At 45.0% G+C, this 22,373-nt stretch overlaps 1 protein-coding gene across 2 annotated transcripts in view; it reads left to right on the top strand.

Moving 5' to 3' along the window:
* Positions 1-6,324: 6,324 nt before the first annotated feature.
* The window catches only part of LVRN (laeverin), a 70,053-nt gene continuing 54,004 nt past the window's right edge, over positions 6,325-22,373 (top strand). The window contains exons 1-2 of one of the 2 annotated variants that reach the window (XM_008166671.4): positions 6,325-7,159; positions 19,321-19,463. In XM_008166671.4, the coding sequence (XP_008164893.3) occupies positions 6,501-7,159; positions 19,321-19,463 (802 nt within the window). In that variant the 5' untranslated portion in view covers positions 6,325-6,500. The remainder of the gene's footprint in view (positions 7,160-19,320; positions 19,464-22,373) is intronic. The other variant, XM_042854660.2, reaches the window with a different exon arrangement.

The following is a 22,373-nucleotide window of genomic DNA, read 5'->3' on the forward strand; positions in this document are numbered from 1 at the left end:
TGTGTAAACTGTTGTTGCTTTTTCATAAAATTTCACAAAATGGTGTCTTCTAATGGAAACGTAGAATCCGATCTGCATGTCAAAAACATTGGAATTTTCACTCAAAATAGTTATTTTTAAAGCAAAAAAAAAAAAAAAAAAAAAAATCCACAATCTTTTCCATGATTTTTCACAATGTTGACCATTTTCACAAAATCATAATTAAATGAACAAACATCAGTTCTGATGTTTTGAAATATTGTGCACAATCATACTCTATATTATAGGTGGTGCAGTTAGCAAAGCCTATAGTTAAGATTGCTTGACACTTTCCATTATCTGACCCTGTTTTCAGTTGCTTATAACTTCGCGAAATGTAAAGTTTCAGGCTGAAACTTTCCATGCTAAGGGTCTACTTAAAGCTAAATACTTTTGGGAAATTTCAACTGAAACATTACAGCTATTTTCAAGAATAATATTAGAGGAAAATACATTGTTTTGCCAGTGTTAAAAATATTCTTATAACTGTTTCATTGATAAGGACTAGTGTCTCCATGCTTTGGAGCAAAAGCTTGAAATTTGACAGGAAAAATTGCTCCATTGCCGGAGAAGTGCTATTTCCCACCCCATGAAAAAATATCTGAAAAAAAAAATCAGTTTGCACATGCTCAGTAGAGGCTTGTTAGACTTTGGCTGCTTTCATCTCCACTGAGCATGCTTCATTCTCTCTCCGATTTTATATACTAACCAGATTTTGAGCATACTCCCTTCCAGGGCTACAGGGGCCATGCAGGACTTTCAGTGTCACTGCTCCTCCTGTCAGCTGGGGGGCTGCTGTGGTGCCAGGCTTTAGAACTGAGAGCAAGCAGAGGCTGTCCCTCCTGTGCTTTCAGTGTTCCCCAGCTGGCTCCCAGGTGAGGAGGAGAAAGAGCTGCCTGATTTGAATGGAGTGGGGGTAAGAGGAGAGAGGTTGGGCTCGATGGAGGGAGTATAGGAGCTTACAGGGGAGGAGAGGTGTTAGGAACAGGAATTGGGTGGGTGGGATGGGAGCAGAATGGGGAACAGAAGACAGAGGAAATAGGAACAAAGGAGGGAGTGCAGAGAGGGAGGGGGTGAGAGAGAAAAACAGAAGAATGAGCTCTCCTGTGACTTGTGGTAAATCTATAGAAGTGATGCCAAAAAATACAGCATGAAAAGATTTGAATCATTGCAATCATTGTTATTGTATTGAAGTTAATACTAGCTGGTTGTTCTCTGATCTCACAAACAAAAGTTTCCTTTACTGTTTAGCACTTGTTGAGGGGAAACAAGTGTAAAAACTGAAAAACACTGAAATTCTCCTGTGACAGTGGGAAGGTTGCTGGAGAACTTATTGAACTACCAGGAAGGACACTAATGTTTTTTTCAGTCCTGTGTTCCTGTATCTGTAAATACTTTTCAAACAACTACAAAAGAGTACATTGCAGCACGTGTATCACACAGCAGCCTTTTGAAATCAGTTCAGGTTCTTACTACTAGCTGTGCTTAATCCAGTGCAATCATTTAAAAAAAAAAGCCATTTGTTGTTTCATTTGTGCACCACATTGCACTAATTTTCCTATATAATGGCTTTTATTTATGATTCCCTCATCTGATTTTTTTGGCTTGCTGAAAATGCAGCTGCCCAAGACACATACACTTTGCACATTCTTTACTTAAAAACCTGGCCCAAAGACACTAGACTAATCTTGCTTCTGCAGAATAATTGTCTTCACTTGCATCTGAAGAAGTGAGGTTCTTACCCACGAAAGCTTATGCTCCAATACTTCTGTTAGTCTCTAAGGTGCCACAGGACCCTCTGTTGCTTTTTACAGATTCAGACTAACACGGCTACCCCTCTGATACTTGTCTTAATAGTGACTTCCCATAATTTTCCCTTAAATAGAAGTTGGATTAGCAAATGGATATTTAGTCTTCCTGGCCCAAATTCAGCTTTTTTATTTATTTCTGGACTTCAACTCTTTGATCTCCTTGCACATGACAAATCCTTTTGCCTGTATTTTGATTTGAAGCTAAGGAATACTGAGAAGTGAGTGTATTAGTGTGAAACATCTACAAGCATTGCAGAAAGTATCAGTGCATCTAAACGGTTTTGGGGATCCCTGTTTCAAGCGATTCTGTTTTATACCTGGAGTAGATCTGAGAAGTGTTTCCGGAGACTTTGGAAATAAAATATTAAATTCCCATTAGTTTTCCTCTCATGTGAACAACAAAAAGATGCATTCAAAAGAGTTTCTGGTTTCCTCCAGTGAATTACTCCGTGATATAATCTTCCCAGGAAAAATAGTTTTTAAAGTCTCAAGAGAGGGAGGGAGGGGAGAAACATATCCATTCACTCTCCCCTTAGCATGAGGATTACACAGTCCAAGCAAAAGTGTGTTATCTTTTTTCGACCTGAGCAGTTTGTCAAAATTCAAGGTCCTGCAGATTGTTTCAGTTAGGAAGGGAAATTGATGATGGGGTCCAGGTATTTCTTTGATGTAAACTTTTCTATTTACAAAGAATGTTTATCTGTACTGTAACTGCTGCTCTTCAAGATATGGGTGCAGACATATATTCGTGTGCATGGCCCCAGCATATTGAAGCCAGAGAACTTTCTTAAAAGTACCCATCAGGCAGCACCTCCCCTCTCTAGGGTGTTTAAGGGCAGTGCCAAGCTGACTCTCCCCTCAGTGCCTTCGCACAAGAAAGCATGAGTGGGGACTCTGAGGCAGAAGAGACAGAGGATGGGTTGTAGAATACATCTGCACCCACATCTCGAAGTACAACAGATACAGTACAGGTAAGTAATTTTTAGGGTGATCAGATGAGATGAAGAAAATATCGGGACACTGGGGGGGGGGGGGGGCAAAAAAAAAAGCCGAGTGCTGCCGGCCGAGCAAAAAAAAGAGTGATCCAGGCAGCAAGATCGGTCGGGACGCGGGACAAACAGCTCAAAATCGGGATGGTCCCGATTTTATCAGGACGTCTAGTCACCCTAGTAATTCCCCCCCCCCTTCTTTGAGTGGTTGCAGGTGTGTATTTCAGTCAGGTGACTCACAAGCAATAACGGAAGGAGGTGGGACTCAATCTACTTAAAGAACATCTGCAGAAGTGCCTTTCCAAACTTAGCATCTGATTCAGATATGGTCATAATAGCATAGTGTTTGGTAAAAGTATGCACTGAAGACCAGTCAGCAGCTCTGCAAATGTCCAATATAGAAACATCACTGAGGAATGTGATTTGAAGCCGCATGGGCCTTCATCGAATGAGCGACAAGTCTCTGTGGTGATGTGGTGTGAGTTACCCATATGCTGTCGTAATGCAGGAAGTGATCCATCTGGAAATCATTTGTGTGGAGACTGCCTGATCGTTTATCTGATCCGCATAGGACACCAATACTTAAGGCGATAACCAAAATGGTTTAATTTTCTCCAGACAAAATGCCAAGCATCATTTCACATCCAACATATGAAGACACTGTTCATTTGCATTTGTGTGCGGCTTAGGAAAGAATACAGGTAAGTATATTGTTTGGTTAAGGTGAAACTGTGAACTCACCTTAGACAAACATTTTGGATGTGGCCTTAGGGCCACTTTGTCCTTGAAAGCCTGCACATATGGAGGCCCTGCCATTAGGGCCTGCAGTTCACTTACTCTCCTTGCAGATGTTATGGCAATCAAAAAAGCTGTCACTTGGCAAAGGAGGGACAGAGAATAAGTTACTAGGGGATCAAACAGAGGTCCCATATGGGTAGGCAATACAGTGCTAAGGTCCTACAATGGAGCAGTTTCTTTCCCGGGTGGAAAGAAATGGACCACACCTTCTAGAAATCTGACTACCATTGAGTTGGCAAAAATTGACAGCCCTTTGGATTGGAGAGTGGAATGCCGAGATCGTGGCTAAAAACCCCTCAACAAGTTCAAAGTGAGACCTGAGGATTTCAGATATAACAGGTAATCCAAAATGACTTGAATGCAGGCAAGTCTTGGCTGAATTCCCTGAGCCATTAATCAAACTGAAAAATGTTCCACTTGGCCAAATTAGTAGATGGCTTTCTACTACTAAGTAGGACATGCTGAACTGCCACTGAACATTGCCCTTCCTCCTCATCTAACCATGCAGTATCCATGCTGTGAGGTGTAGGCTGCTCAGTACTGGATGCAATATCTGATTGTGGTGCTGCATCAGTAGGTTGGGAAGAAGACGAAGATGTCTGGGGGGGCTGGACAGACAGACTGTGAAGACTGGAAAACCAAAATTGTCTTGACTGGTGCATTGAGTATCAGTTCAGCATGATCTAGCTTCAGTTTGAGAATAACCTGAGGGATGAGTGGAATCCAGGGTGGAGGAAGGTATACATTGAGGCCAATCCCCCAATTCAGATGGAAGGCTTGAGATTGAGACCTCCTTGAGAGAAAAACTGATAGCAGTCCCTGTTGTCTTTCATTGCAAACAAGTCGACCAATGGAATGCTCCATTCTCTGAAGATGGATCCCTGAATGTTGCTCTTCGGATACCACTCATGATTCTGGGAGAAATTCCTGTGAGGTGATCAGCCAAGTGATTCTAAACAATGGATAAGTCACTGGCTGTTGGAATAATGCCTTCCTTGATACAGAAAAGCCACAACTTGGTTGCTTCCTGACAGAGATGGTAGATGTGCAGGTGAATGAGCCCCTGATGGTGTGGCTGATGTGGTTAAGTCCTATGATGGTGCCCCTTGAATAGCTATGTGGACAGACCACAGAACAGAAACACTAACCCTGGAACCAATCCCTGCAACAAACCGCATTGCCAACTCTGTCCGCATATCTATTCAAGGGACACCATTATAGGACCTAATCACATCAGCCATACCATCAGGGGCTCGTTCACTTGCACATCTACTAATGTGATATATGCCATCATGTGCCAGCAATGCCCCTCTGCCATGTACATTGGACAAACCAGACAGTCTCTATGCAAATGAATAAATGGACACAAATCAGACATCAAGAATTGTAACATTCAAAAACCAGTAGGAGAGCACTTCAACCTCCCTGGACACTCAATAACAGACTTAAAAGTGGCCATTCTTCAACAACAAAACTTCAAAAACAGACTTCAATGAGAAACTGCAGAACTGGAATTAATTTGCAAACTTGACACCATCAAATTAGGTCTGAATAAAGACTGGGACTGGCTGGGTCACTACAAAAATAATTTTCCCTCTGTTGATACTCACACCTTCTTGTCAGCTGTTGAGAATGGGCCACATCTACCATAACTGAATTCAGGGGCGGCTCTATGGTTTTAGCTGCCCCAAGCATGGCAGTTAGGTGGCTTTCGGCGGCACGCCTGCAGGCGGTCCGCTGGTCACGCAGATTCGGCGGCAGGCCTGCGGGAGGTCCGCTGGTCACGCAGATTCGGCGGCAGGCCTGCGGGAAGTTCACCGGCGCCGCGCCTTCAGAGTCCCTGCCGCTGAATTACTGCCGAAGCCACAGGACTGGCAGACCTCCTGCAGGCATGCTGCTGAAGGCAGCCTGACTGCGGCCCTCACGGCGACCGGCAGGCCACCCCCCGCGGCTTGCAGCCCCAGGCACACACTTGCTGCACTGGTGCCTGGAGCCGCCCCTGACTGAATTGGCCTCGTTAGCACTACAAAAAGTAATTTTCCCTCTGTTGATATTCACCCCTTCTTGTCAACTATTGGAAATGGGCCACATCCACGCTAATTAAATTGGCCTCCTTAGCACTGACCCCCCACTCCTAAGGCAACTCCCATCTTTTCATGTGCTGTGTATTGCCTACTGAATTTCCATTCCATGCATCTAATGAAGTGAGTTCTAGCCCACGAAAGCTTATGCCCAAATAAATTTGTTAGTCTCTAAGGTGCCAGAAGGACTCCTCATTGTTTTTATTTATTTTGGTGCATTAGGGGCAGCTACACTTGTTCTCTGTTCATGCCATAGAATTTCAAGGGGGAGGGTCAAAAATTGTTTGGGTCTGGCCAGGTAGTGGATCTAGGTTTTTGTGGTGGTGGCATGTGAGGATGTGCCAGGATCAAGTATTTTTTGGTGTTGTAGGAGGAGCTAGACTTGTCCTCTATTTAGGCATTAGAATGTGAGGAATCGGGGGCTAAAATGTGTCTGACTCACCCACTATTGTGCTGAGATGCATCAGGAATTTGTGTGTGTGTGTGTGTGAGAGAGAGAGAGGAGCGTCTAGATTCATTCTCAGTTTTTGATGATACAGTTTGAGGGCTTGGGGCCAAAGATGGGCAGGATCCAAGTGGATCCGCCTCTTACCTTTTCCCACCTCTAGAGCAAGCGGGGAGCGTGGGCACCTCTCCCCTTCCTCCTGCCTTGCCCCTCGCCGGAGGGGCTCCACCTCCGCCCGCGCTCCCAGGGTATTTGTTGTTGCGCGCAGGGTGCAGCGCAGCTCCAGCCGCACTCGCTGCCGAGCTCGGAGAGTAACTGGGCGCCCCTAGGCAGCGCCGTGCTCCCGGCGCCTGCTGCCATGGGACCCAAGGCCGCCTCCGGCTTCTACCTGGGCAGGAAGCCCGCCGCCCTGCTCGCGCTGCTGCTGGCCGCGCTGCTGCTGGCCCTGGCCGTGCTGGGGGCTCTGTACGGGCGCTGCCTGCAGGAGGTGGAGGAGCTGCGGGCGGCAGCGGCTCCCCCCTCGCCCACAGCCGGCCCGGAGGAGGAGGGCGCCGGCTGCTGCCCCCCAACTCCCAGTCCCGGCAGTACGCGCCCGCCGGGGGTCTGGGACAACTCCCGCCTGCCCCGCGCTCTGCTGCCCCTCCACTACGAGCTGCGGCTCTGGCCCCGGCTGAGCCCCGGCCAGCCCGGCCCCTTTGTCTTCTCCGGGCAGGTGAACATCACGGTGCACTGCGCCCAGGACACGGCCACCGTCCTGCTGCACAGCTCCGAGCTGGAGCTGTGGGGGGCGGCTGTGCGGGGGCCCCTGCTCGAGGGGCCGGACGGCGGCGGCGGCGGCGGCGGCATCGAGGTGGCGGAGCTGTGGCTGGAGGAGCGGCAGGAGTACGCGGTGCTGGAGCTGCGGCGGAGCCTGCGGGCAGGCGGGCGCTACGTGCTGCAGCTCAGCTTCAGGGGGCCCCTGAGCGAGAATCTGGACGGGCTCTTCCTCACCCGCTACACGGACCAGGGGCAGAGCAGGTGAGCGCGCGGGGACATGCCGGGGCATCTGGGCGCCCGGGCAAGCGGGCAGCTAAGCGCTGCCTGGGGTTTAGCGTAGGGCAGGTGCCAGACTTCAGCGCCCAGCTCCGAGAACGTGGCCCCGAAGGGCGCTTTGCTCCAGCCAGCCCCAGAGGAGTTGCTGGCTAATACCCGAGCCAGTTTCTGAGATGATCGCCCGGGAAAGGGCTTGGGACACAATTGTTCCGGTCAAAGGCTGGAACACCAGCTCCTCCTGACTTTAGAGGCCCTTGTTTGTATAGTGCCATCAGATGAGCATCAGAGGACCCGATCCAAACCCATGTAAAGTAATGAAAAGATTGCCCTTGACTTCAGTGGGTTTTGGCTAATCCCCTAAATCAGTGGTTTTCAACCTGTGGTCCGGGAACCCATGAGGGTCCGCAGACTGTCTGATTTCCAAAGGGGTCTGCACCTCTGTTTGAAAAATTTTAGTGGTCCACAAATGAAAACAGTCTGAAGACAACTGCCCTAAGTGCTTGTTTTGGTGGGTTGGGGGAGGGGGGGGGACACACAGCCAGGTATCTCTCTTCTTTCCTCTTTTCCCAAAAAGGAATTATAAGCTTTTTAGAGATGGAGGAAGCTGAAACCAAAACCTCAGATCTGAACACATCTTGCATTTTAGGAAAATCAAAACAAATTTGCAATACACACACATCTAGTTAGTCATGTCCTCTAGGTGTATGCCAGGAAATAGAGAAAGTGGTGTCTCTATTTTGTATCTGATCTTAGCTGAAGAAAATTTCTCCTTTGCCAGTAGCTTAAGTTCTCACTTTGTCTGTTATGTGGAGTTAAACAAGAAAAGAACTTTTGTGGCTATAGAACATATAAAAGACACTATAAAAATAAAGTAGACTTGTCTGACAACAGGAATATCCCTCCTCCATCCTCTGCCTTTCAGGTTTACACGACCATACAGTTTGTTATTAGATAATGTGTTAGCAGATCCTCTATAAAGGAAAGAAGTCACTACAACATACATTGCCCAATCTATTTTTCATAACAAGTCACAGTGTAATTGCGCGGGGAGATTGGGCAAAAGCTTGTGTCTGTTAAAGTTAACTGTTGCTGGATTATTGGCACTGGTACCCTCTCAAAAGAGCACTAAATGGTCAGCATTGTTGCAGTTATATAGAAGCTGTAGTTGCCTTTCCTGTGATTATCTGATGTTATAAATCAGACCAAATAGTTGAAGGCTTGCAAAAAGATGCTGGAGCCCCTTATTTATATTAGCCCAGGTGTCCACCATAGAACCAATTCCCAAAACCAATTATGTGGGTAAAACCATAGTGCAAAATGCAGCTCAGACATCTTTCAGCCTCCTGTAGCTAAAGAACTACAGTCCCCATAAAGTACAAGTTTCTCACACCCATTAGCATAATAGCTCAGGGAAAGTCAATATTCAAATTTTAAAATGAAATAGATGGGGAGTTGTTTTTCTAGTGTTCATCGATACCTACTCTAGGTCTGCAAAGACAAATCTGAACAGCCCAGATCTGCTGGCCACTTCTGTTCTCCCAGGCTGCTTTCCCGGCCTCATCTCCCTCCCTAGTTTACTGTTACAGCCTGTACTCTAGTTGCCACAATGCCTTCCCACTCCATCATCCGTGATTCTTGTTATTCATGCCTCCTCCCCAAGCTCCGAGTTATGTTGCCAAGCTCTCCCTTGGCAGCACTACTCCTAGTCTCAAGGAATTCTACAGGCTTGTCAGAGCAGGACCCCCCTTCTGGGGAATTACAGGAAGTTCATCCTAGACAAAAGAGCTCAGTAGGGGAGCAACAAGCTCCACATCACTGTTGCCATTAGCTTCCCTGACCTAGCCCCATCACATGAACATGCTTTGTGCTAAAGTTGACAAACGTGGAACTTGCCACTCGGCTTCCAGTTTTGCTCCCCATCCTTCTTACCATCCTGCATGTCTCCTTCTCCCCAACCTCTCACACTTGCTAAGCTTGCCAACGCTACTTCTAGTCCAGTAGACTTTCTCAGGTCTCCCGGAGTAGGGCTTCACTCTGGCAAACCATAAAAGCTATGCTGCTCTGTGCTCTGACTGCTTCAGATTTCCCCTTCCATTAATGTTAATATGAGGGACTAGGACAGCACACACATCCAATGTATCATAGTCAGACTCAAATGCAAAACCTTAACTCTGACCTCAGATGTTTTCATGTACATATGACACATTATGCACTTCACCTGTATGTCTGTCTGCAGAGAATATATCTTAATTGAGCTAAGGTTAGAGTTAAGGCTGTGGTGTTTGAGTGTGTTTTTTTGTTTTGTTTTTGTTGAGGAATTAGATGCATGCACTGCAGGTGTATGTTGGAATAAAATGGTACTTAGATGTAGAGTGGAGGAGTCTGTGAATGTTTTTGTTAGGTGGTATGGATGTTAGCATTTGCTTAACTGCAACTATAAAAATCAAGTCACCAATGACAGTGCTTTACACTTTCAAAAAACTGTGCACACAATATAGAGACACTATCAACTTAAACTTGGTCCAGTACAAGTTCAATAAAAACATTCATTTTAAATAAATTAACCTGCAAAATAGCAATTATGTGCCTACATGCTGCATAGACTTTGTGCTGGCAAATTTCATCCTAAGAATCTGGAAACAAAACTCATTAAACAAAAGTGAAACTTAATTCGTTGATTTTTCATTGTCCAAACTGAGATGCACAAGGTAAACAAAACACATCAGAAAATGGGATTTTAAATTTTTTTTCACCTTTAATAATTTAAGGAGTAGTGAATTGCTCAAGGTCAATAGAGCTAGAATTAGAATTCTGGCATTCTTGGGTCCCAACCTACTGATTAGTTCACTAGATTATGTTGTCTATCAGCGGTTGGATATTACGAGAATGTGCCAAATAGATAATATTCATTTTGCTTAAAAAAAAAATCCATTCATGCATGAACACACACCAATAATAAAAAAACTTATTTTTTTTGTTTTATTGAAATAAAAAGTGTCATGTGACTTTCATATAACCTACTCCACTGATACTAAATCTGGAGAATTTAACTTCCACTGACTGCTTTTTTCCGTATGTGTGTGTGTGTGTGTGTGTGTGTGTGTGTGTGTTGAGAAGTTGGTTGGCCTGAGAGAAAAACAATAGGAGCTTATTTGTACAAATTTCTTCTATTTTTCCTGCAATCTTCATCAGTTCTTTCATGGATCTCTTTATACAATGGTATTTATCTAATTATGGAGTTTGAGTTAAGGAAAACTAGGATATTTTGCTTAATTTCTTTGGAAAGCCCCTTTTAGTTTTATACAAGTAGGCATAGAATATTACACCACTAAGTATATAAATGAATATCCTGTGTATGTATTCTTAGTATTCATTTACATTCTGTTCTTTATGTTGTGACTTCATTTTATGGTACAACCTCCCTAAATAGCTTAGTAAAGTGGCAAAAAGATTTATATGAATTGTTCCATTCTATCCTTAATTTACCCTGTAGTAACTATGGTATGTAAGATTGCAGTCTGGTTAAAAGATTCCAGTTATGTCCAGACAGTAGATTGAATCAAAGGAAGTCTATGGGTTGCAGATTTAACATGTTGCTTTGCTTATCTGTTCTTGTCTACATTCTTGATGTTCTTAAGTCAATTTTTCCATATCTTTCCTTATTTTAAATGACTTTCTCTGAACTTGATCCATGCAACACTATTTTGTAACTTCTCCTTCTTTCAGAGTGAAGTCTTCAATCTTACCATAGTTGCAGTTTCCTAGCTCTGAGTCTCTCGCAGTTTGTGCTGCAAAAACTCAATCCTTCTCCTGCAGTATGGATGTATTTTTGGGACATCATTTGTAAGGTCTAATAAGGTACCTGACAAGGTTATTTTAATTATTTTAGAAGACTAATTCTAGTGGAGGATTGGATAGCCCAGGCACTATGTAATAGGGCAGGGGTAGGCAACCTATGGCACGCGTGCCGAAGGCAGCATGCGAGCTGATTTTCATGGGCACTCACACTGCCCAGGTCCTGGCCACCGGTCCAGGGGGCTCTGCATTTTAATTTAATTTTAAATGAAGCTTCTTAAACATTTTAAAAACCTTATTTACTTTACATACAACAATAGTTTAGTATATTCTAGACTTATAGAAAGAGACCTTCTAAAAATGTTAAAATGTATTACTGGCACGCGAAACCTTAAATTAGAGTGAATAAATGAAGACTGGGCACACCACTTCTGGAAGGTTGCCAACACCTGTAATAGGGCACCTTTCATCTCTAGGTCTTCAGTTCAAATCTAGGTTGATAGTCATTTTGGTAAAGCCACTGTACAACTTGCAGAAGATAAGGGTTTTCTATCACTTTGTGCTAACAGTTTCTCCTGCTCAGATGTCCACATAGCTATTGGCAGCTTAATAGAGGCAAAAGGCTTAATTGGCATTGAGAATGAACTTCTCTCTCACTTTGCCAAATCAGAGTTGAGGCACATTGGTGTGGAACTGGTGTGGAAAACCTGTGTCCATCTGTGCTATAATTCTTATAGAGCAAGAGCTCTCTAGTCCTCTCATAAGCACTAAACTCACAAATAAGAAAAAAGTAATATGAATACAATAACCATTAATGGTCTGTTTGATTATAGATAATGGCAAGATATCTAAGTTACACACTTAATCAGGTCTTGAAGTGCGGGGGAGGAAATGAAAAATGAAGGCGCTATTTGTAGCCACTATGGAGTACATTTCTGCAGTGCTTACAGCACCAAATGGAGTCAAATATAAGCCTGGCCCCACTTCTGGATGCTTTGCACTGGTCAGACAGTACAAAATAGCTTGAAAACTATCCTTATGGGGGGTCAAGCTGGGGAATCCATGGGTGGCAAATAGCTAAGAGAGTCATTGTCAGGATTAGGGGAGGCAGAAAGGTGTTTTAAAGACACTCTTGTCTTCCTTCGTCCTACTTCAGTTGTATTGGATTAAGTCCATAGAATTTGGGAGGCATGTTTTACCATCAGACTACATGCAGAACTTTCACTGCTGTGAATTGAGTGCTGTGTGCTCAGATCAAGAGTAGTGTATGTCCCTATGGAATTTGTACTAAAGTACTGGCTTAATTTCATCTAAATCTTAGGATTTTGGGGTACTATCCTAATCAGTGCAATTTTTCTTAGTACCCATTCTGTATACATACAGTCTTGCCCTCTGATAGCAAATGTAACTGATTCTTGAAGACTCACAAGTTATTTACTGCTTCTCATAACACAAGAACTAGTGGTCACCAAATGAAATTAATAGGCAGCAGGTTTAAAACAAACAAAAGGAAGTGTTTCTTCACACAATGCATGGTCAACCTATGGAACTCTTTGTCAGAGGATGTTGTGAAGGCCAAGACTATAACAGGGTTTAAAAAAGAACTAGATAAATTCATGGAGTATAGGTGCATCACTGGCTATTAGCCAGGATGGGCAGGGATGGTATCCCTAGCCTCTGTTTGCCAGAAGCTGGAAATGAGTGACAGGAAATGGATCACTTGATGATTACCTGTTCATTACCTCTGGGGCACCTGGCATTGGCCACTTTCGGAAGACAGGATACTGAGCTAGATGGACCTTTGGTCTGATCCAGTATGGCCGTGTGACAGGTTGGGTCACAGGATCCCCTTGGGACTGCCACCTGATGTGCTGGGATTACCTCTGAGCCCATTTTACCTGGCAGCTTGGGACTTCAGTACCCTGTCTTGTTGTGCCAGACACGCTTGCCTGCCACAAACACAGACCCAGGTCTGAGCCATGTCCCCCGAGAGCTGCAGGCTTAACTGAAAACAGCTTAAGAAATGCTCCTGTCTCTAGCACCCAGATGCCCAGTACCCAATGGGGTCCAAACCCCAAATAAATCTGCGTTAGTCTATATAAAGCTTATACAGGGTAAACTCATAAATTGTTCGCCCTCTATAACACTGATAGAGAGATATACACAACTGTTTACTCCCCCAGGACTTAATTACTTGCTCTGGGTCAATTAATAAGCAAAAAGTGATTTTATTAAATGTAAAAAGTAGGATTTAGTGGTTCCAAGTAATAACAGACAGAACAAAGTAAATTACCAAGCAAAATAAAACAAAAACATGCAAGTCTAAGCCTAATACAGTAGGAAACGAAACGCAGGTAAATCTCACCCTCAGAGATGTTCCAATAAGCTTCTTTGACAGACTAGACTCCTTCCTAGTCTGGGTCCAGCAATCACTCACACTCCTGTAGTTACTGTCCTTTGTTCCAGTTTCTTTCAGACATCTCTTTGGGGTCGAGGCTATCTTCTGAGCCAGCTGAAGACCAAATGGAGGAGTTTCCAGGGGCTTGTATAGTTTTTCTCTTGTGGATGGAAACCCCTCTGTTCTCCTGTGTAAAATACCCTCAACAAGATGGATCTTTGCAGTCACCTGGGCAAGTCACATGTCTATGAATGATTCAGCTTTTTGCAGGCCGACGCCATTGTTTACATGTTAGTTTGAACATTCCCAGGAAAGCTTAGATGTGGATTGGCATCTCCCAAAGTCCATTGTTAGTTAAGTACTCCTCATTACTTGAATAACCCCTTCACACTATGTTGACCAAATCTGCCTTATGTGCGTCCTACAGCAAAGACTTTAAATACATGCATAGAGCCAACACTTATAACTTCAGATATAAAAATGATACATGCATACAAATAGGATGCATACATTCAGTAGAACATAACCTTTGCAAATATATGTTACATGGCATATCTAGCATAAAACATATTCCAGTTATGTCGTATTTACACTCATAAGTATATTTCTATAAAGCATTATGGGGTGTAACGTCACAGGCCGTTCTTGTGTTCTTATGTTTTAAATGAACACTGGTAGGTGTTAATGGGCAATCCACTATCTGTTCTGCTTTTTTTTTTAATTGCCTGTATAAAATAAAAGATCTTTAGGTGAGCAAAAATGCTTACCAGAGATCACCCCCAACTCCATCCTCAAGCTCTGGTCAGTCCTTCAAAACCCACAACTGGGTTTGCCCTGTTGTTACATGTTCATGACAATCTCAGATTCAGAACCAGATCCCTGGCTGGGCAGTTGAGCAGTTTCTTTATACAAGTCCTTGATCTCCTGTCTCTGAGAAGAGATAATCAGCAGACAATGACCCCTTCCTCAGGGCTTAGCTGCAAAAGGCTGAGTTTTTGCATAACTGGAGATGGGGAATTTACATTAACCTCTCCCTAAGTATTCCTCAGGAACTCCACACTTATTGTCAAAAAGTTTATTTTTGTCTGGCACATTTTCAATATAGTCCTTTGAACTACCAGACTTCACATCACATCTCCCCTCTAGAGGGGTTACATATAATCCCAGCTCAAAATAATACAGAAAACTTAATACTATAAAGCTTTCCAAGGATAGTGCAGGAAATTGCCATCTATCGCATCTCCCCTGCCAAAGTGGGTTTAACTAGGGCTATGTCTACACTACAGCCTGTCTAAAAAAATTATGTCACTCAAGGATCACAGAATATCAGGGTGGGAAGAGACCTCAGGAGATCATCTAGTCCAACCCCCTGCTCAAAGCAGGATCAATCCCCAGACAGATTTTTGCCCCAGATCCCTAAATTGCCCCCTCAAGGATTGAACTCACAACCCTGGGTTTAACAGGCCAATGCTCAAACCACTGAGCTGTCCCTCCCCCGTGATGTGAATATTCAACTCCCCTGAGTGACATAAATTACACCGACATAAGCATTTGTGTGCACAGCGCTGTGTTGGGGGGAGAGCTTCTCATGCCGACATAGCTCATGCTGCTTGTGGAGGCGGTTTTTTATGCTGACAGGAGAGCTCTCTTCTCTTGGCATAGAGCATCTTCACCTCAGGTGCTGCAGTGGCGCAGCTGTATCAGTACACATGCAGCGCTGTACATATAGATATGGCCTAGGGTGGTTGGCCTGCATCCTAGGGGAATCCATTTTCTTATTTCCTGGACAGGGCATCAGCAACCAAATTTGCATTCCCTTTAACAAGAATCATTTCCATCTTAATCTTGGAGCACTAATCTCTATTTTAGCAATGTGGCATTTGTCCTTTTTATTTGATGTAGCCAGGTGAGTGGGAAATGGTCACTGCATGCAGTGAAATGTCATCCAAAAGAGTAGGTTTGCTGAGGGCCCACACCATAACCAAACATTCTTTTTCCATTGTTGCATAGTTGTTTTTCCTCAGGGATGCAATTTCTTGCTCCCATACGCTCTGGGGTGCCTCTCCTCTTTTCATCAGCTTGCATCAGCACAGCCCTGAGCCTGAGTCAGAGGCATCTGTGAATACCATGGAAACCTTTTCAAAGTCTGGATATACCAGAACTGGGTCTGTACTTATGGCTTCTTTCAGTTCACAGAAGTTGCATTGACTCTGTTTGGACCAGATAACCTTGCCTGACTTACCCTTCTTACACATAGATCAGTGAGGGACAACCTCTGGTAATATCTGGCCATCCCAATAAAGAATTGTACCTTGTTTTTGTGTCTGGGGAGTGGGGCAATTCTTAATAACCTCCACTCTTGCAGGCTCTGGTTTTATGCAGCCCCTCTCCACTCCATGGTCAGAATAGCCCACTTCTGACATCCCCACCTTGCATTTTTCCTACCATCTGAATGCTGTAAAGCATCTTCCTTACAGGGTCATATGCTCTTCCCAAATCTGACTGAAAATACAAATGTTATCTATATATGCTGGAGCAAGACTGTGACATTTTCCACAACATCAAACCACTTTATGCTCAGGATTTGGCACTGACAGCACATGTGCAGTGCCTCTAACACTGGAATGACCATCATAACTTGGTCCCCTGTACCATACGTCAGAGCACATGTGGTGTGGTCATGCCAGACTTTCTGTTTCTTCCAAGCTCTAGATAGATTCTGTCGGTGAAAACTCAGGAGCTCAGTGAATTTTTTCCCAGAAACCAACCAGTACTCCATCATGGACATTCCCTTGGGAGAGGCTGTACGTTCCCACTCTGCCCTCATTAGGTCCAGGGGGCCCTGTACCCTTCTCCGATAGAGAAGTTCCAAAGGGGAGAATCCTGTGGATTCCTGGAGAACCTCCCAATAGGCAAATAACAGGTCAGGTAAATATTTATCCCAATCACCAGGCTGTTGGTCCACAAAATTTTCAATATTATTTTAAGGATTCCATTAAATCTCTCAACCAGCCTGGTAGTGTGGGGGTAGTAGGGAGACGACCAAAATTGTGGAACCGCACATTTCTCCCATAGCCCTTCATGTAGGGCAGACATAAATTTGCCCCGTGATCAATCAACACCTCAGGGAAAACCACCCCTGCCCCCGGCTGAATGTTGTTAGCAAGGTATCAGCCAACTTGTCTGCCTCTATGGAGGAGAGCTACCACTTCTTGATAGCAGTACTACCACAATAATATATTTTTTCTCCATATGGGTAGTTTTAGTAAGGGGTCCCACAATGTCCATAGCAATCCTCTGAAAGGGTTCCTCTATAATGGGAGGAGGAATCAGGACAGCCTTGCCCTTATTCCAGCCATTTCCCACCCTCTGACAGGGGTCACAGCTCTTACTGTATTTTTGCACTGCCTCAAAAACCCAAGCCCAGTAGAAATTCTGGAGTAAGCGCTGTTTGCTGAGCTGTATTCCCAAGTGTCCCAACTAGCCTGAGTAGTCTAAGATGGTACTTTTGTGATACCACCAATTGTCTCTGTACACTCCGTGGCTCAACAGTCTTAAGGAGCATCCACTCTATGTAAAGCAACCTCTGATCCCAGAGAAACCTTTCCAGGTGCCATCCTGCCAGAAAGTTGCCAGGGGAGTCTGCTGCAGCCCTAGGTTTTCCTTGAGGGGTCAGTTAATTGTTTCTGCTTGATTTCCAAAGCGGAAACTGGGAGAGCTTAGTCTGATCACTGGGGCCCACTTACACAGACCTCAGAGGGGGAATCAGGAGGACTCTGCCTAGGCCCAGGCCATACACTTACACTGTCAGGCAGCAGCTCAAAGCTGTGTGCCAACTTTCAGCTCGGTCTGAGGCAGGGGCTGTGGCTTTCTGTTTTTGGCTCCAAGTAACCATAAAAGTAGCGCAGGCCCAGGACTGTAGGTCATTTCCTAGCAAGACCTCTTCTGGTAGTTGGGAGGGTACCCCAACAGTGTTTGGGCCCTGGTTGCCACCCCATTTCAGGTGGATCGGAGCCACAGGGACATGGAAATGGGGACCTATTATTCCCTGAATGGTTATGAGTCTATCTGGACTGATCCATGAGGGGTCCACTGCTCATGGGCATACCAGTTACTTGGGTTCCAGTATCCCTCCATCGTTGGGGTGTTTCCCATCCACCTCCACTGGGAAACAGTGTTTAATTGATTCCCATTTGGAGTCTGATAGAGTCAAGTTCACTGATAGGACTAGTTTTGGTTCCACTGGTAGTGGAGTCATTGCCACCTGGACCTGCTGTGTGCTACAACTAGCCTCTGATCTCCCTAGCACCAGGCATTATTTTGTCTTATGACCACTTTTATGGCAATAAAAACATATCAGCTCCCCAGGTTTCCTTTTTGGGCCCTTATTATGGTTTGCCTTCTACCATTTCTGGATTTAGTCCCTTTGGGGGGGGAGGAGGGGGTCTTGATTGGGTGGTCAGATTTGTGCTATCTCCCTTGATTTTTCTTTCAGCTGCCAATGGACTGTCTTCATGTTATTCGGCCCATTTCCCAGATACGGTCATGCCTCTAGAATCTTTGTCTATTAACCATTATTTCAGGTTGGGGTAGCAGAGTTTAAGGAATTGTTCTAAGCCCATTAATTCATAGACCTCATCGACCATGGAAACCCTCCAACCAGTTCCCCATTTTCTTATATAGCCCATAATTTGAATTGAAACCTCAGCATAGATCATGTCCCTTTTTTTCTGAACTCCCCAGACCTTCTATATGCAGGGAGAAGTTTGAACTTTGGCAAGAAAGCTTGTTTATGTTGCCCATGATCTTTATATTTCTCTCTGTCCATAAGGGTGAAAATGTCTAAGTCCTTCGTTTGTGATAGTAATGGAGCTAGGCACCAGACCATGTCCTCCTGCCCTATCTTATTCAATTCACACCCCATTTTAAAAGCATTTAGAAACACATCCATATCATTCCCTTCCTTAAAGCAAGGAAATAATTTGGAGTCTCTGCCACCCATTGGGACAGATATGTGGGCGTCTGGTTTCATCTACTAGATTAGGGTTTTGTGGGTACAATCTGTCCATTTCAAGATGATATTGACATTCCCCGTCCTTCTCTCTTTCCTCATGCTGTCAGTGGCACTCCCTGTCTTCTGTCTCACATTGGCACTACCCATCTTCTCTCTCACCTTGGTGATACCCATCTTCAAGCAGCTGGTTTTCAAAACACTGGTGGTTCATCTCCAGCTGTATCCTCTCATGGTCTACCTGTAGATCTGCCTCCAATTCCTGTTACAGTGATGCATCTGCATTTGGTTTGTACAGGGAATCATAGAATATCAGGGTTGGAAGGGACCTCAGGAGGTCATCTAGTCCAACGCCCTGCTCAAAGCAGGACCAATCCCCAGACAGATTTTTTCCCCAGTTCCCTAAATGGCTCCCTCAAGGATTGAATTCACAATCCTGGGTTTAGCAGGCCAATGCTCAAACCACTGAGCTATCCCTCCCCCTCTGTCAGTATCTTCCCTGCTTCTCTCCAGTAAGGATTTTCCTTAATTGTCTAAAGTTGGGCACCCAAAACCAGTGGATGCTTTTGAAAATTTGGCCATTGGGTCCACTGGCTTCTCCCCGGCCCGCTGCACTCTGCCCAAAAGCCGTCTTCCAAACTACCACAAGCGGTAAGAACAAATACATAAAAATGTGAACTCTTCAGTTAGAAAAGAAAGACATGTAAGAAAAGAATTAGCCATTAAAATGGCTGAATTAAACAACGCGCAAATCTGCACGTGGATCTTTGTGGGGGACAACTGAGTCATAAATTTCTCTAAATAATGACTAACCCTTTTCTAAATCCACATATGTATATGATTTACCTTTTCTTTTTCTAACTTGGCAGATTTTGTGCACTATATAATGGTTTTGATCAGCTACAACATGCTGGATTAACCATATCTGTATTTCCAATTTAGTATGCTGATTGCATCACAGCTTGAACCAACATATGCCAGGACTGTTTATCCCTGCTTTGATGAACCTGCCATGAAGGCAACCTTTAATATCATAATTGTCCATCATCCCAGTTATGTGGCCCTGTCCAACATGCCTGCTATAGGTAGGTTAAAAAATAGACATCTGTATTTCTCCAAGTTACCTTAATAAAGGTTTGAATTTACTTCAACAGTGTATAATCATAGCACATTATTTTACTGTATCATCCTTGTCTATAGTGATCTGTTATCCATGGACTAAAAGCTCAAATATTTGAAAATTCTGTTCAATTAATGTGTTCTGTCCTAGCAATACAGAGCAATAATACAGAGCATGGACTGGATGTTAACTGTAAAAAAAGAAATGTAAGTGGAAGGAGGTTAGCAGAACATGATGTTGCAGAGGCCAGGTTCTCAGGTCTGTGTGGAAAGACTTTGAATGGTCCTATGGTAGTCCTTGCTGGTCAAAAGAGTGATGTTGATAGATTACTGGAGGAGGACTTCGTCTCCTAAAAGCAGGCAGTTGCTGCTCCTGTTTGGGGACAGAAAGGGTTAGGGTTTGTCTACATGGGGAGTAGGGTGGGGAAAATGGCTCCCTGGAGTGCCCTACCTCCCCCCTCTCATAATGTCAGTGGTCTCCTTTTTTCCAGTGCCTTTTGCAGGCATCTGCCTCTAACAGATCTTCCATGGCTCAGGGCTGGTCCACACTAACCTCCCAGTTCGAACTAAGATACGCAACTTCAGCTACGTGAATAACGTAGCTGAAGTCGAAGTATTTTAATTCGAACTACAAGGTACTTACCGCTGGTCCACACGCGGCAGGCAGGCTCCCCCGTCGACTCCGCGTACTCCTCTTGCGGAGCAGGAGTACCGGTGTCGACAGTGAGCACTTCCGGGATCGATTTTATCGCGTCTAGACAAGACGCGATAAATCGATCCCAGAAGATCGATTGCTTACCGCTGAACCCGGAGGTAAGTATAGACATACCCTCAGCCTTCTGGCCAAGTCACAAAGTTCAAACCCTACCTGAGGTAACTGAAAGGTCCAAATGAAAATCAAAACAAGTCTGATTAGTTTTTGTTGCCCCCTTGGGCCACTTAAGTCTTCTGCTTCCACTTACAAACCCTCTCTCAGGGTTCCCTGACACAACAATCTACTCTACTCCCTGTGGGCTTTTCTCCAAAGAGTCCTGCCATCTCTGCAGTCTCTCCCTGGATCTTGTCCCCATTTCAGGCCCATTACAGGGATTGATTCTATTTCTTCTGCCTTCCTAGTGAGAGGGAACTCCCTACCTCCCCTCTCCCAGGTCTTCTTCCCTCAACTGAGCTCAGCTCCATTTAAGTTGTCCTCTGTGGCCGGGGTCAGTCATTCTAACTCCATTACACCCAGCTGGGATCACTAATTATCCCTACCTGGCTAGATCAGAGGAAAGATTAACGAGTAACTGCTAGGTCATGGGCAAGGCTCAGTCCAACTTGCCTTAAAGGGCCAACCAGCCTGAGAGAGGGACTTATTTTGGAATAGCTATTCCTGATTAACTCCGGGTATGTCTACACTACGAAATTAGGTTGAATTTATAGAAGCCGGTTTTATAGATATCGGTTTTATACAGTCGATTGTGTGTGTCCCCACATAAAATGCTCTAAGTGCATGAAGTCGGCAGACCGCATCCACAGTACTGAGGCTAGCGTCAACTTCCGGAGCGTTGCACTGTGGGTAGCTATCCCACAGTTCCCGCAGTCTCCGCCGCCCATTGGAATTCTGGGTTGAGATCCCAATGCCTGATGATGCAAAAACAGTGTCGCGGGGGGTTCTGGGTACATGTCGTCAGGCCCCTCCCCCTCCATCAGAGCAACGGCAGACAATCGATTCGCGCCTTTTTACCTGGGTTACCTGTGCAGACAACATACCACGGCAAGCATAGAGCCCGCTCAGCTCAGCTCACCGTCACCATATGTCATCTGGGTGCTGGCAGACGTGGGGCTGCATTGCTACCCAGCAACAGCTCCTTGCCTTTTGGCAGTGGATGGTGTATTACGATTGATATCCGTCATCATCATATTCCTCAGTGAGTTCAATCAGAGGCACCCGGAAAACTTCTTCAGCAGATTCCTCCACTTTCCACTCTGGGCATCTGATTCTTTATTTTGTCTCCTGGAAACCCGGCAGTCCTATTGAACCGTTTTGACGATGATGGCTAGCAGTCGTAATACAGCATTTTCTGCCAAGCACCCAGAAGATGCCGAGGGCTATCAGTCGTGCTGCACCGTCTGCTGCCAGCTTAAGATGTAAAAATAGATGGACCAGATTTGTTCTGGATTCATTTGCTTCCCCCTCCCTCCCTGAAATCAACGGCTTGCTAAACCCAGGGTTTTGAGTTCAATCTTTGGGGGGGCCATTCTGTGTGACAGTTGTTTGTGTTTCTCCCTGATGCACAGCCACCTTTGTTTATTTTAATTCCCTGTACCTGTACACCATGTCGTCACTCGCCCCACCCTCCCGCCCTCCATCAGACACTAGTTTCGCGCCTTTTTTCAGCCCAGACGCCATAGCACTGGGATCATGGAGCCCGCTCAGATCACCGCGGCAATTATGAGCACTATGAACACCACGCGCATTGTCCTGGAGTATATGCAGAGCCAGGACATGCCAAAGCAAAACTAGGACCAGCCGAGGAGGCGATTGCAGCGCGGCGACAAGAGTGATGAGGAAATTGACATGGACATAGACCTCTCACAAAGTACGGGCCCCAGCAATGTGAAAATCATGGTGTTACTGGGGCAGGTTCATGCTGTGGAACGCCGATTCTGGGCCTGGGAATCAAGCACAGACTGGTGGGACCGCATCGTGTTGCAGTGGCTGCAAAACTTTTGCATGCGTAAGGGCACTTTCATGGAACTTTGTGACTTGCTTTCCCCTGCCCTTAAGCACCAGAATACCAGGATGAGAGCAGCCCTCACAGTTGAGAAGCGAGTGGCGATAGCCCTGTGGAAGCTTGCAATGCCAGACAGCTACTGGTCAGTCGGGAATCAGT

This window comes from Chrysemys picta, chromosome 6, assembly GCF_011386835.1.
Source record: "Chrysemys picta bellii isolate R12L10 chromosome 6, ASM1138683v2, whole genome shotgun sequence".
Classification (NCBI taxonomy): Eukaryota; Metazoa; Chordata; order Testudines; family Emydidae; genus Chrysemys; species Chrysemys picta.